The following is a 14,775-nucleotide window of genomic DNA, read 5'->3' as shown; positions in this document are numbered from 1 at the left end:
TCTGCGCTTGCCGTATTGGTTTTGTTTTTGTATGAGGCATTGATGCTCTCAGCTGATGTGTTTTTTGTCACCTGTTCTGGCCAAACCTTTCAAGCAAAGGCAAACGCAGATTTGTTTTGAAAGAGAGTTTCTTGAGGGTATTATACACAAACTGAAGCGATCAGTGAACACTTAAAAAGGTTGTTTTCCTCTTGTTGAACTTTTTCATGGTTGAAGCAGAAGTTGGCTGTTTTAAAAGCAATATGGGGAGACTTTTTTTAGCTTTGCTTAGAAGGGTCCCATCCAAACAAGGCTAATTTATCAATTTTCTGATACAGTGCAAACTCATAACTTTTAATTCTCCTACAGTATTTTTTTATTTTAAAAATTGTAATTAAAAACCCTAATTTGACTTTAAATCCATATAACAAACGAATCCTAAGTAAATTAGACCACTTGGTTTCCAATTTTGGCTCTCTCCATTCTTTGGTGAAGCACAGATCCTTTGTCAAGATGGCATGTTCATCTCACAAATGTTATAACCACAGCGTCGCTTTCTTCATCTAAATTTTAGTCCCTTCGGCTTCATTATTTTTGTTGCCTCTGTTTCCAGTGAATAAATTAACGAAACACGCTTTGCAACTTTTTCATTATTACTCTTTTCTCTTTTTGAATTTTTTTCCTATGAAATGACGTTGTTACTCGTTTGACATACTCATTTTAGGGTAATAAATGAAGTTCAAATTGCTAAAAATTTGAGGACTTCTTTGACGAGGTATGACCAAAAAAAAAAAAAAAGAAGAAAAAACTTACTGATAAACTTACTGATACATACAATGATACACATTTTTAAATTATCAGATCAGATAAAAAATTTTACATTAGATACAAGGTTAAGGTGAATTTGATTTTGGAAGCCCAAAAAAAAAAAAAGGGAAAAAATATATTGGAAACAAAAAAGCACACAAAACATGCCACATGATGTTCACCAACATTTATCACTATCCTCATTTTCTGTTCAAACTCCTCTAGTTTCTAAAAAGGCAGCAGAAACAAAGACAAGATAGGTTTTCAAAGGCACACAAGTCACGTGTATTGAACTTGAAGCCTATGCTTTGAAGAAGTCTTGATTCACGAGATTCACGAGCAGTAAGAAAGTTGTGAAAATCACATGTAAGGGAGGGAAATGTGTTGCCCAAAATGCAATATCTCTCATTTTGCCTAATTGCCATCTTTTTTTTTTTTTTCCTGGCTAGATCACAGATCCTTTGTTGTCTAATCCTTCCACGATTCATTTCCATATGAATTTTGAACGTTGTTGTCATAGATACTTTATTGCAACACGGTTCATGTATGGAGTTTTAAAAGACTAGTAGACAATATTGTTAGATTGGAACAAGTTATGGTGGGATGGGCAACATTAACCAATTTAATGCCCATCAAGTTCATTGCACTGAGGAAAGGTGCTCCAAAAATCGAAGCAAATTCATGAGCTCGTTAGTTGGTATCTTCAACTGGAGCTTTCTACGTTAAGGGTATTTATGCATGACTCTGACGTTAGATTTGATCAAAGTTGCATCAAAATTAAAGAGGATGAAAAAAAAAAAAAAAGATATAACCTAATGCAAACTAATAGTCTTGAGATAGAGCCTTTCCAATACGGTATTTTTATACCCTACAGTATTTTTTTTTTTTTTTTTTTTTTTTAGTTTTATTTTATTTTTAGTTTTTAGTTTTATTTATTTATTTATTTATTTTATCATGCTCAAGACAACATTTATAGTTCTTAACATAACCGGCTTTTAGTCATGTCACAAATTGATCAAATTGTAATGAGAAATAAGTCTCATTCCCACGTGAGTTCTGAACTATTGCATGGTGAAACATTGATTGTATCTATAAGATTAAAGAAAATGAGACATATATCCCTTAAAAAAATGTATGTATTGATCTTAGATTTTTACTCTTTATTTTTAATTAATATTCTTTAGTCAAAAAATTATATTAATAAGAAATATATTAAACAAGAATAAAAGATAAAAATCTCATAAGAGTGAGACTAATTTTCTCATAAGATTAGGAATGGTGTTATGTGGATTTAAGATCCAATATTGATGAGTATGGTCCAGATTAAGGGTAAAGGCCTTTAAGCCAACTGCGTGAGGCCCGAGGCCCCTTATTATTTGGATTATTACCTTTACACCTAGCATATTGAATATAGGGAGAAAGAAAAAAATATGTCAAGATTTGAGATGAATTAAAATTAATAGGTTAATAGTTTATATAAGTTAGTAAATAGGTTAAATTACTGTTTTCGTCCATAACTTGTCTGGTTATGAACCATAACCTGATAAGTTATTCCTGATTTTTATCCATAACTTGTCTGGTTATGAACCATAACTTGACAAGTTTGTTTATAACTTATCTGGTTATGAATCATAACTTGACAAGTTATGCCCTATTAATTTCTATAACTAAAAGTTAGCCTATATACTTTCTTAAACTTTTCATATTGGCATATTTCCTTAAATATATTCATTAATTTTCTTAAAAAAAAAAACAAAAAATCTAATACTTCTTAATATTAGTTTTTCACATTTGCGCATTTTTTCCTTTCTAACAATTGATTAAATATTGTCAAACTTCACTCGTTATTTGAAATATTTTTTTAATCCTTTTTCGAAAAACTGTTTGGCTTAAAACCAAGAACAAAAGGAAAAATAATTACTTATGCTCTGTTTGTTTTGAGGGTTCTGACTTGATTCTGGATCATAGTTCTTAATTCATTACAGTATTTTTTTCTTATAAAAAATTTAAATTTTAAAAATCAGAATAATTAACCATGATTCTGAACCCTTTAACCAAACGTCATCTTAATGTTATTATAGTTACTGATTAATTTTGTTGATGCAGGATTGACACGTGCACTAAAGGATGACACGGCACGTGAGAAGTATACAAGTAAGCGTAGAATGGTAGTGTTTCCTCTAAATTTTGCTAATACTGGTTCCTAAACAAAGTGACGTGGATGAGAATTATGAATGGCTATAAAAATAATAAACTATTACTAAATTATTTTATCAAATGCCAACCATACAAAATAGCCAAACAAAAGAAATACATGTTGGATTCTTAAAGCAACGAAACTAAAAGAAATCACGGAAAATATATTTGATTCCGTTACATACTCTCCATTTCTCACTTTTGCCGACTCATTCATTTAGTTATATGTTAACCCAGGGTCAATCCATTTTCGTTGGTTTGCTACCCATTCCTCATTCCTTACCAATCCATTTCGCTGGTTTGTTACCTATTTCTCATCTCTTGCCAATTCATTTGCCTATGTAAAGTGTAGAAGGTGGAATCTACAGTTGAATTTATACAAGATTAGTGACCGAAACTAAGCAGAGAATTATGGCCTATTTAGTTTGCTAATTCGAGTTAAAATGTAACTTTATGTGAGAGTTTATTACTGTAGTAAAAAAGTTAGATGTGACTATTTCTGAGAGCTTTTTACTGTAGCAAAACTCGAATCGGTGAAATGAACGGGGCCTTAGTATCTTGTGATAATTAAATAAATGTAGGAAAATAAATAAAGAGCAGAGATGTAGAGAATTAATAGTGTTTTTCCCGATAAATTATGGTACGTCCATTGTAAAGTCTTTGGTGGGCTTCCGCTATAGTCAATGATGAATTACAATGCAGTTGAGAAAAAAGTGAAAATAGAGGAGTGAAATTTGATGAATGACAAGGAAAGCAAAGGAAAATATGCCTAGAACTCTGCTAAAAGTGCTCCGTGGTGCCTTGGATTCCCCCCCTGAATCTCCATTGGATAAGGTCTCCTATTTGAATTATAAGAGGAAATATCCGGTAAATAAACCTAAAATTCGAATATTTAATTTAGGAATGAGGTAATCCCTTTAAGATAGATTTATGAGTTTTAAATATGATTTCCCCTTGATTTTGTTGGATAAAATTGTGTCCTTATCCCTGCGGATAAGTTGTGCGCCAACTCATTTGGCAGTCAGACAGCTCGTCTAGCGAGTTGTCGGGTGGTTGAGTCACAACTCATGAGTTGTCAGAAGCTCGCGACTCAATTTCGATGTGCTAGAGCTATGCCTTTAGGTCGTTCCTTGATGTGAGAAGCCATAGACATAATTGCTGGCTTTGACATCTACTGGAGACTCGTCTGACGACACGTCAGGCCGTCAGCTGTCGGTGGCTTGTTGTTGGTTCCATGGACCAATTTTATGATAAATCCTCATTCTTTGAGACATACGGCGACGCGTGTATAGTGAGACATGAGGTACGAATTTGACCTCAACATAAGGCCTTCACACCATTTGTTTAGGGCATTCACTTCAGAACAAAGAGGCATGCAAAATGAAAGCATTACTCTAGCCGTGCCATACAGATAATTGAAACGATACAAATGAACAAAAAGAAACAAGCTTGCATTGAGAAAGAGAAGCAACGTGTATTAGAGAGAGGAAAGGAAGGAAATAAAGTCCAGAAGGAGAACTTAGATATTCTAGTAATTAAAATTCTCAATTAATTAGGAGATAGCCATTTTCACCCCTTTAATTCTCTCCACGAATTTATTGGTTCCCAAAACGATTTTGGATGCGGAAACGTGTATAAAAAAAAATTTTCATAAAACTTTGAAATACTCTATAGATTATATTAATTTATGCATGAATAAATTAATCAAATTAATTTATTTACCAAGCGAACGATTAGGTCTATAACTTGAGTTTTTTGACCACGAACGTTCCTTACTCAAAACTAGTTTAGAACACCCGAATCTTCTACGTCAATTCCTAGAATCTACGAGGTCGTGCATGTGGGCACACCTGAAATAAAACAGGATTAGTAAATAAACACTCAAGTTTTTCACGAACACCAACACATGCACGATGTGGAATTTAGGAGAGATTTTTTTTTCTTTCCACACTCTATAAAATTTGGCCACCTATGCTAGGGAGAGCCAAAAAAAATTGTGTTGTCCAATTTTCTGCAATCTCCTATTTATAGAGTAGTTGTCAGACTCTGAGTAGTTGACAGTTAGGTCGAGGCTCAAAAATTTTCTCCATAAAATTATCATGGAGTTTATTGTCACCTAGCAATTGGGTGACAGCTACGCTGGGGAAATCCTATGGAGACCGCAGAGGGCCTTCACGAAGGGATGGAAGGGCAGAGTTTGCCCGAAGTTGAGAGTGCGAGTATACACGGTCATGTGACCGGCTGGGGAGTTGTGAGCCCTGTCGTTGGGGGTCGGGACGATCAGATAAAAATTCAGGGGGTCGATCCCTGCATTGGTGAATGCCCTCATAGCAGCTTGGGGCTTGATCTTCGACGGGTTGACATATGTGGTCATTCCCGAGAGTGCACTGGTCGAAGCTACCCCATAACCTCGACCCTCTGAAGGGCCAACCTGTAGGTCAACATCCTCATCGTCGAGGAGTATTAGCGCGTTTGGGTGAGAAGCCGAGGCTGATGCCTCAGCATACTCGTCCACCTGACGCAGCAGGGTGTCCCCGCTTTCGCCTGAAGATGTGCTCAAAGTCGCAACATCCTCAGGATCATCTCTGACCCTGCCTGCGGAGACCTCTCGACCTCTAATCTGCTTCGGTGACATGTTCTGAGAATAAGCAAACAAGGGGGACGAGTTAGCTCCTAACGGTTGAGAAGTCAAAAGTGCAGTGTAAGAAGAAAAATAGACTGCGCCATGAGTCAGAGAGACCCAGAGCCGAGCTCGAAGGTCTCAGGCCAAAACAACTGCGCCCAAACGGATTAGGCCGTGCAGGCTCAACCTCCGGCTCATGGCCGGCACCACCAGGTAAGTGCATCTCCCCTATTTATAACGCGTTTTGGCTTGGTTTTGCAGATACTGGAACCAAACTCACAAAAAGAACGAAGGAAATAAGGGCTTAGCAGATTTGAAGAACGCCTGAGTCTGAAGGCAAAAACGAGCAATGCGCGGAAGGATGCACGGAGATGAAAGTTTCTGGTGAAAATCTGGCAGAGTAACGGTGTCCTGAAGGCTTAGTGACCAAAGAGCTGCGGACACAAGGGCATATATATATACGCCCGAGAAGGAGCCCAGGGGTCCCCGAGGAGTCCAAAGGACTCCAAATCTCGACCGTAGAATCTGATTCGGTTCAATCTGACGGTGGATCCGAGAAGGTGCGATCGAATGGTTAGGGAGAAAGCAACGGGAGCAGGACTTAATCGGACAGCTGCGATTCATCCTCCCAGTACCACGCGGCGTCAGGAAAGTAGAGACGTGACTATTGACGCGATCGACGTGACCGCTCCACTGCCCGAGGAACCAACCGCAATGATGCACTATACCGACACGCGGTAGCCCTTACCCGCAGAAAAGCCTCTCCCACATGGTGCTCTCGATGCCGTGTAGCCAGGAAAGTCGCAATGCGGCATCCCAGTCTAGGGGGGTAATTGTTACACGATGGTCGAGGATCGACCACTCTCTCGAACGACAGGCGCCGAGGACTCCCTGTTGAGAATCGGTCGCTGGCGTCGGGGGAACAGCTGCAGCTAAAGTGCCCTTTACATCGAGAGACCATACGTGGCGAGCACCATGACTCGACTTGTGGAGGCCATTGCGTCGAGGTAGCACGTCCAGTCAAATCCATCAATGGTCTTGTCAACTCGGGGAAAGAAGTACTGTTCCAACTACTGCTGCGGGAGTTAGGAAATCAGGCGGCAAATGAGAGGGATCAGCTGCATTTCCCGAGGTTGCCATCATGAAAACACACCTACTCCACCCGTAAATCGAGGAATTGAAGATGGCTTCCTCCTTGGGAACGGGGAAGGGATAATCGCATGTAAAGGCCTATAAATAGAGCCAAGAAAATCGATGAAAGGGGTTACGCACTATTTCATTACTCCAAGAGAGTTTGTAATCCCAGAAGATAGTAGTGCATTCACAAGTGGATTAGGCAAAGAGTTCTTGCCGAACTACTATAAATCTCTGTCTCATTTGCATAATTTCTAACTTTAATCCTTAGTTAAACCGCGAGTGTTATTGAGAGTGTCTCTAGAGAGTAAATCATTCGTTGTCGGAAAAACACCGTCAACATAAATCTTTTACAATCTACCAATCCATACAGTACTATCATTCAATTCAATGGATATTAAATTTGGATTGGATTGAATGATTAGATTAGCCTAGGCTTTCGTCCAAACTTAGTAAAACCTACTAAATTTTGTGAAACTTATTCAAAACGATAAATTCACATATTTTCAAGACAATTTAATGCCCTATCATTCAGTTATCAACTATCCTTAAAACCAAAATCATCAAACATAACATACAATATAATAAGCTTAAGTTCATACAATACGATTCTTGTTCAAATTAAATAACAAACAACGAGAAAAAAAGAGATAAATAGTAAAACAATAGGCGTCATTAATGACCAGCAAAACAATGAGAATCTGAGACGATGTGGTATTGTGGTATTAAGGTTTTGACGTTTAATTTGTTGATTTGTTCAATTGAAATAATGTTTTTTTTTTATCATTTTTTATATTCTAAAACTTTCGGTAACTATATATTATATGATATATATTATATTCATAAAACACTATGTATTATATGTAATAAATATATTGGATTGGATTAGTTTTTTTCTTGTTTTTTTTTTTTTTTTTTTTTTTTTTTTTTTTTTTTTTTTTAAATTTGAATCCAACATCTACTAATCCAATCGAATTAATGAAAAGATCTTCTAAATCCGATCTAAGAGTGTACAAATATCCCTTTTTTAGATGGATTGGATTGGATTAGTTGAATCAATTAGACGAGTAGATGGTATATCCACCCCTTAAGTTTGCTATAACATAGAGTATCGAAATGATTTTATATTAAAAATAAAAGGTAGTTAATATTTTATTATTTATTCTCCTCACTATTTTTATTATCCTATTATATTAATGATTATCATTGTTATTACGTTGGGGTTTTTGTCGCTTTCATTTTTGTTAAGAATTTTTATGATATTATGGTTTTTGTTACTTACACTCTTAGCAATAAGATGTTTTATATGATAGGAAATAAAACAAAATAAATGTTGGGAAAGCTAATTAAATCACTAAAAAAGAGAGAACTTCAAAATTGTCCTTGCTACATTGTTGCAATGTGGTTAATTTTGTAGATGATTGTTAAATTGGTGATGGAAAATCACAAATGATCAACATTTCAAAATTCCAATAGTGAATGTAGGCATATTATCGATCCGCGTTAAATTTTCTATGTTCTATTTTTCTTTTCAATTTCTCATTAAATTTTAATTAACAAAAAACCTTAACTAATTGAGTTCTACATCGCATAGAGAAAACATAATTGATAATTGGTTCCTCTATTTAAAAAAGAGTTGTGATAATATATGCAAGTGTAATTATTTAAAATATCTATATAAGATTTCGCGTAAGGCCCCCTAATAATGTTGAAACGGCTCTGGTATGGCTAGTCTTTACTCGAAATATATTCTTAAAAAATGCTTACTCTAAATATCATACTTTTAATTTTAAAAAGCTGTAGTAAATAGTCCCCTTTCTTTTTCATTTGATGAATGACCGGATTTACCGGCAATTGATAGAGTAATCAAATTTACTCAATAAATATAATATTTGTAATTACAAAATGAATTTACCTTAAAAAAATGAAATTTATCTCTTTTTTTTTTCTAATCAAGTGAAATTTACCTTAATAAAAAAATATAAATTTATAAGAAAAAAAAAATCATCATTTTTTACATACTAGCAATTAACTACGGTTTTATTGTTTATTGTTATATTTTTTGGCTATAAATTCTTAAATTTAACGTCCTCACATGGTAGTAAAAATACGTTAGCTTTTCATGGATGTAAAACTAATTGAAGCTTGGTAGTTAGTCATTCCTAATTGCATGCTTTCTCCTCGGAGGATCTTATATTACTATTCCAAAATTTTACCTATGCACAAGCAAAATTTTAAGCTCTTCAAGAAACTCGTTCAACAGTGACACAGTCAGAGCTAAAATTCAACTTCCGCGTGTCATTCCTTTGTGGCCTCATAACTACTATATATACACATGTTTACAACTAAATCAGCTAAAACAGTTAGATCATTAAAAAGATAAGGCTACATTTTCCCAAGTACTATACTTTATTTTTTTTTTTAAATTTTTTCTCCTGAGAAAATATGTCTAGCATTCAGCAAGAGTTCAATGCTGGCCAAAACCAGGCCCACACCCAGGTACGAAACGAAGTATAAAAAAATTAAGAAATCTGTCCTCTTAATTCGTCTCTTTAGTTTTGCGTCATTTTCTTATGATCATTCTAGTTGTTCTTTAAGTTAATATGTTATAGAAAAAATAAGGCATAAAGATTTTCTATAAAAAGAAGAATATAAATTTTTATACCCCTCACCAAAAAGAGGCCTTCCTCTAGAATTTTCAAAAATATTTCCAATTCATTTAAAGTTATAACTTTGATAATATATAATATATTATTCTCAATCGTTTCTTAGCCCTCTATTTGAGGTTTTCTATAACAAACATGTTAATTTGGGTTTTGTAGGCTAAGACCGAAGAGTTGGCGCAGTCCATTAAGGACTCAGCAAATGAAGCCGAAGAAAGGACAGCTGAGGCAGCTCAATCAGCTTCGGAGTCTGCCCAGCAAGGCAAGGACCAAACCGCCGGATTCCTTCAGCAGGTTGTCATCACTATTACCTTTTTCAAAAAACTCTCGTTTGTTTACAACTACAAATTATTCAGCTTGTTCGTTTTACTGGCATTTTTTGAACGAGTTTTAAGGTCATTTTACCGATTCGAGTTTTTAATTCTAGATTCTACAGTTAAAAACTCTCAGAAAATGTCATATTTAATTTTTTTTACTACAGTTAAAAACTCTTAGAAAATGTCACATCTCAACTCAAATTAAGAATTTGAATCCGCGAAGCGTACGAGACCTAAGTGTTTAGAAAATTGATTAAATTGTATATTATTCCTTTTTTTTTCTTTGTATTTGTATTTGGTCCTTCCAGTCCGACACATTTACATACTAGAAGTAGGGGCATAACTTGATATTTTTTTTAAAACAAAATAGTAAGTTTATTGGTTTAATTGAGGAACCAACGCCTCCAAATCTGTTGGCTTATGTAAGGAACCAACACCTATGAATATAACTAAATAGCTGAATCATTCACTTGTTGCGTGTATTCAGTGCTTGATAAGCTTTTTTTTTTTTTCCCCCCCCCGGGGAGGAAACGAACAAAGCACAACCAACTAAACTTATGCCCATGTCTTCCACATGCATGAAAAATGCTCCACCAAAGCCACATTTCACTGCAACACTGTAAGTCATTATTACATAAACCAAATGTCATGTTAGACCTTGTACTTTCATATGTTATATGTAACACTTGTCTGAAGCTAATGTTATTTGTTTTTATTTTTCTTAAGTTTTAGCGTTAGTTGTTCCTTTATTGTATTCTTAAGAATAAAAAAAATGCGCATTACTCCAAACCCCATCATAATAGTACAGTGTTTAATGTGTGTCTATATACTAATTTTACAGACTGGAGAGCAACTGAAGAACGTGGCTCAGGAAGCTGTGGACACCGTCAAGGGCACACTTGGAATCAGTGAGCAGAAGTGAAAGTCCACACTCCAATTTTGTTTTTGCTGCAGGCTGATACTTCAATGGATTTTCGCCTTGTAGCAACAATAGTTTTTGTTTATGACTTTTCCCTTCATCATTAGATTCAACCAATTTTTTTTTTTTTTTTGTTTAAATTTTTCAGATTGAGATTTCTTTTTTGAGAAAACTCCGTAGTGATCGGTTTGTAACAAGTCTCAAATTATACTATGATATAGCAGACAAAAATAAAGGTTCCACCTGCAATACAAACTCAATCTAATGCAAACAGTGGTTTATTTCATATGATTCAAATATATTCTCTTTAGTTACCTATTCCTACGATGAATATATGTGATATTTATGCTATTTTTGTCACATCTCTATAAAATGACCACACTGATATATATTTCGTTAAGGAACAGCATAGTTATATTAAAGACTTTTTTTATACCCAAAATGATAATAATTCTTCTTGAATTTTTTTATTTCTCTATATATGGTTAAATATCTTAAATTTTAATATATTAATATTTTTCTAATATCGATTTTATCCTTATTTCGCTTAAGTAGAAAGAATGTGATAGACAATTTGTTGAATTTGGTGATCTTTTCTTAAAAGTAAAAATGCTGTCTTTAGAACGTACACATGCCAAATCAAACCACGTGCAAATTGTGTTTTATAAATTCATAATTATAATACCATGACCATATATCATGTTCGTGCTCCCTCAGCATGAAGCATCAACTTGTTAGTGCTGTCTCAGTCAGCTTTGATGGATGTCACGTTGCTCTATGATCAGTCCTCGGTCACGATTGATGTGGCAACGGATGGCTGTTGGTTACTCGGTACACCATCACATGCGCCAGACACGAACCGAGACTCTTGACTACCCCAACTCATCCCATCAGGGTGCTTAAATGCGACCCCAAGTCAGGCAGGGCAACCCTAGACTCCGCTGAGTTTAAGCATATCAATAAGTTGAGAAAAAGTAACTTATAAGGATTTTCCTATAGTAACAGTGAGTGAACCGAGAAAAACTTTGGTTGAGAATTGAGCGTCGTCAGAGTTCAAATTGTAGTCTAAAGTAGCGTCCTCAGTGGTGGACCGAGCCTAAGTTCCCTAGAAGGGGGCGTCGGGGAGGGTGAGAGCCCCATTGTGCCTCGACGTCATCTTAAGTGTCGTGTCGTCATTTCCTGAAGATAGACGACATATTTCAGCGTTCTTATGGACATAATAGAAAACAATATAATGTTGTTCCCGAGTTCGGGGAGGAACATATGCATGCCATACTTATAGATCCTAAGAATGGAGGGTACAGTTTTTAAGACATAAGGGTGCTTTCGTAGCATGCATTCAATTGATCAAACCAGAGAATGAATGATTAGTTCAACAAGTGATTTAAAAGTATTATAATGCCAGCCTAAGTTAAGAGTTAAGAATGGTAATCAAGATAATAATGAAATGATACATTAAGATGTTTGATTAGTAATAGAAGAACATAACAAGTGAATGGCTTGTACGAAAACTAATAATTATAAATAATAAAGTATTGAGAGCATACCAACTTAAATAATAAATAAAGGAAAATTTATTGAAATTGATTCAAGAGTATACTGGATGATGACCAGTTTGTAGGGAGACACATTTTGCTGGAATAAGACCAGTCTTAGAAAATAAACAAATGCTGAAAGTGAGACCAATCTTTGAAAATAAATGCTGGCAATGGGATCAGTCTTAAAAATGAATAAGTGCTGGAAGCGACCAGTCTTGGAAAATAAGCGGTTACTGGAAATGAGACTTGTCTTCAAAATAAATAAACGCTGGAAATAACCAGTCTTGAAGATAAATAACTGCTGGAAATGACCAGTATTGTAAAATAAACAAATGCTGGCAAAGACCACTTTTAACTAGAAAATAAATAAGTGCTAGCAATGACAGGTCTTAGAAAATAAGTAAATGCTGTAATGACCAGTCTTAATCGGAAAAAAATAAGTGCCGGCAATGACCAGTCTCAGAAAGCAAGTAAATGCCGGTAATATTAGGAATGATGTCCTAAAAACATGAGATGTAATAAAAGATATTATTATTTATTTGATAAATGAGAAATTTCATTATTTATCTGCAAGCATTATTGAATACTTTATGAATATCATTGAAAATTTCGTGATTATTTATGTGACCTTAAATATTATATATAAGTTATATATGAGAAGATAATATTTAAGGATAATAATCGAAATGTGTTTATAATGAATTTAATTAAAGTTTTAAAATCTTTAATTAAAACATTACTAATACATGTCATTCCCATTAAGAATAGAACGATGTTATCCGCACTGTTAACATAGAGGATATTGGATCAGTGTATTATACATAATGTGATTATGTTTTACTGTGACACAGACACAATTTGAATTTGTGTTAAATGTAGAAATTCAAATTGAGTGTACCGATGGTCATATATAGAACGATCTTAATCTTAAGTTATTAGTAGACTCCTATTTATAAATTTGTGTTTTTTGACTTACTCGGTGCAGGTTTCGAGATTGCTAATATCTATTCCTTGTATCTTGGAGACATAATGAAGTGGGAGCCGGGAATGTTGATGTACGAGATAAAGTCCATTCCTTCTTAAATAAAGAATTTGATAAATCATTCCCCTGAGTGTTGATTTGGTATTTGGATCAGTAGGAGCTCCGGTCGTGAATTTATTTTATGAATTGCTATCCATTAGAGAATTAATGGTATTCAAGAATAAAGATGTAATTAGAGAGGTTAACGGATTTCACCTATGTAATGTCCAGAAAAAATCCATAAAATTAATAAGTAGAATTAATTATGGATTTTCCATAATTTTGTCTATAAATTCATAAGAAAATATAAGTACAGAGCTTATAATATTAAGCTTCGGCATTAGTAACAAGAAACGATTATAAGAGAGATAAGGTTAAATGTAGAAAAGTCAAGTTAAGATGGTAATTAGTCTAAGAAATAATTTTTACACTTGAACAGTCCGATTGTATTGCACGATTTAGATTCGAAATCGGCATTAAATTACTCAGAGATAATATCAGATTGTACTTAGTAGATTAATTTACGTCAACTAAATTAATTACCTCCAATTGGTACAAATTTTATCTGTTTGGAGGGAATCTTTGAAGATAAAATCAAGGGACGAGATTTGATATCAATTTGAGGAGATAGTTATTAAAATTATTAAGATACTTCACTTTCTCTCTCCTCTCACTTTCTCTCTCATTCCCCAATATCTCTCTCTCTTTCCATTTCTCTCCATGCCAGCCACCATCTCTGATAGAGATTTCGACATCATTTTTCGTAACCTCCCTCACCATCGTGAAGCTCTCGATGAGCTGAGCATTTTGACAGGTCACACGACCTCCAACTTCACTGAAATCAACCGCAAACGCCGGCTGAAGTTTTGAAAACAATTGAAACTTCCAATCACGATATCTTCATCGTCTGACATCCAATCAAGTTGATTCCAGATCCTATTGATTCAGAATGAAGAGACAAAGAAACCCCACCATTTTCCTAGCTCATCACTGACCGAACGCTGCCGTCGAAGTCGCCAGAAAAGTTGCTCACCACCACCTTTAGTTTTCCATCTCCGGCTAGTTGGGGTTGACACCACCCTCACTACTAGGTTCAGAACTCAAAGACGAGTTGATCCCGACTAGTTTTAGCCTCCACGTACCCGTTTGGCCTGAAAATGGAGCCGCCCCGCCGTCCGAAGAGGTAAGGGCTGGTTCCTATGATTTGACCATTGGATCATCGTAATTTTGGTGTCAAAACACTTATAGGATCATGAGTAAGAAAACTCCTCAACCAATTTTAAGATTTCATGACCGGAAATGTGAGATTTGAACAGCCAAATTTTACTGACGTTGTCGGTCCCGATTTGCACTGTTAGAGGCTGAATTGTGTGAAATTGACTGCACCAATGGACTCAGAATGGTTGATTTAAGGAAAGGGGGGGGGGGGGGGGGAGTGGCACGTAGGCCCGCCGGGAAAAACCCCTCCGATCATCGCCGCCGCAAGTGGCTAGAATGGCGAGGTGTCGTTTCTTAGGCTACTGACCTCCATTTGACGATTTGAGACCATATCCTAACTCGTTTTGATGTACTGAATAC

General features: G+C 35.3%; 1 protein-coding gene across 1 annotated transcript; it reads left to right on the top strand.

The window, feature by feature from the left end:
- The first annotated feature begins 9,184 nt into the window (after positions 1 to 9,184).
- Positions 9,185 to 10,641, top strand: LOC21394619 (late embryogenesis abundant protein 1). The gene is made up of 3 exons (XM_024175527.1): positions 9,185 to 9,238; positions 9,562 to 9,696; positions 10,561 to 10,641. Exons 1-3 carry the CDS (start codon positions 9,185 to 9,187, stop codon positions 10,639 to 10,641), a joined length of 270 nt encoding a protein of 89 aa, XP_024031295.1.
- Positions 10,642 to 14,775: the final 4,134 nt, after the last annotated feature.

This window comes from Morus notabilis, unplaced genomic scaffold, assembly GCF_000414095.1.
Source record: "Morus notabilis unplaced genomic scaffold, ASM41409v2 Scaffold792, whole genome shotgun sequence".
Taxonomy (NCBI): domain Eukaryota; kingdom Viridiplantae; phylum Streptophyta; class Magnoliopsida; order Rosales; family Moraceae; genus Morus; species Morus notabilis.
This window is presented reverse-complemented; position numbering and strand designations above follow the sequence as displayed.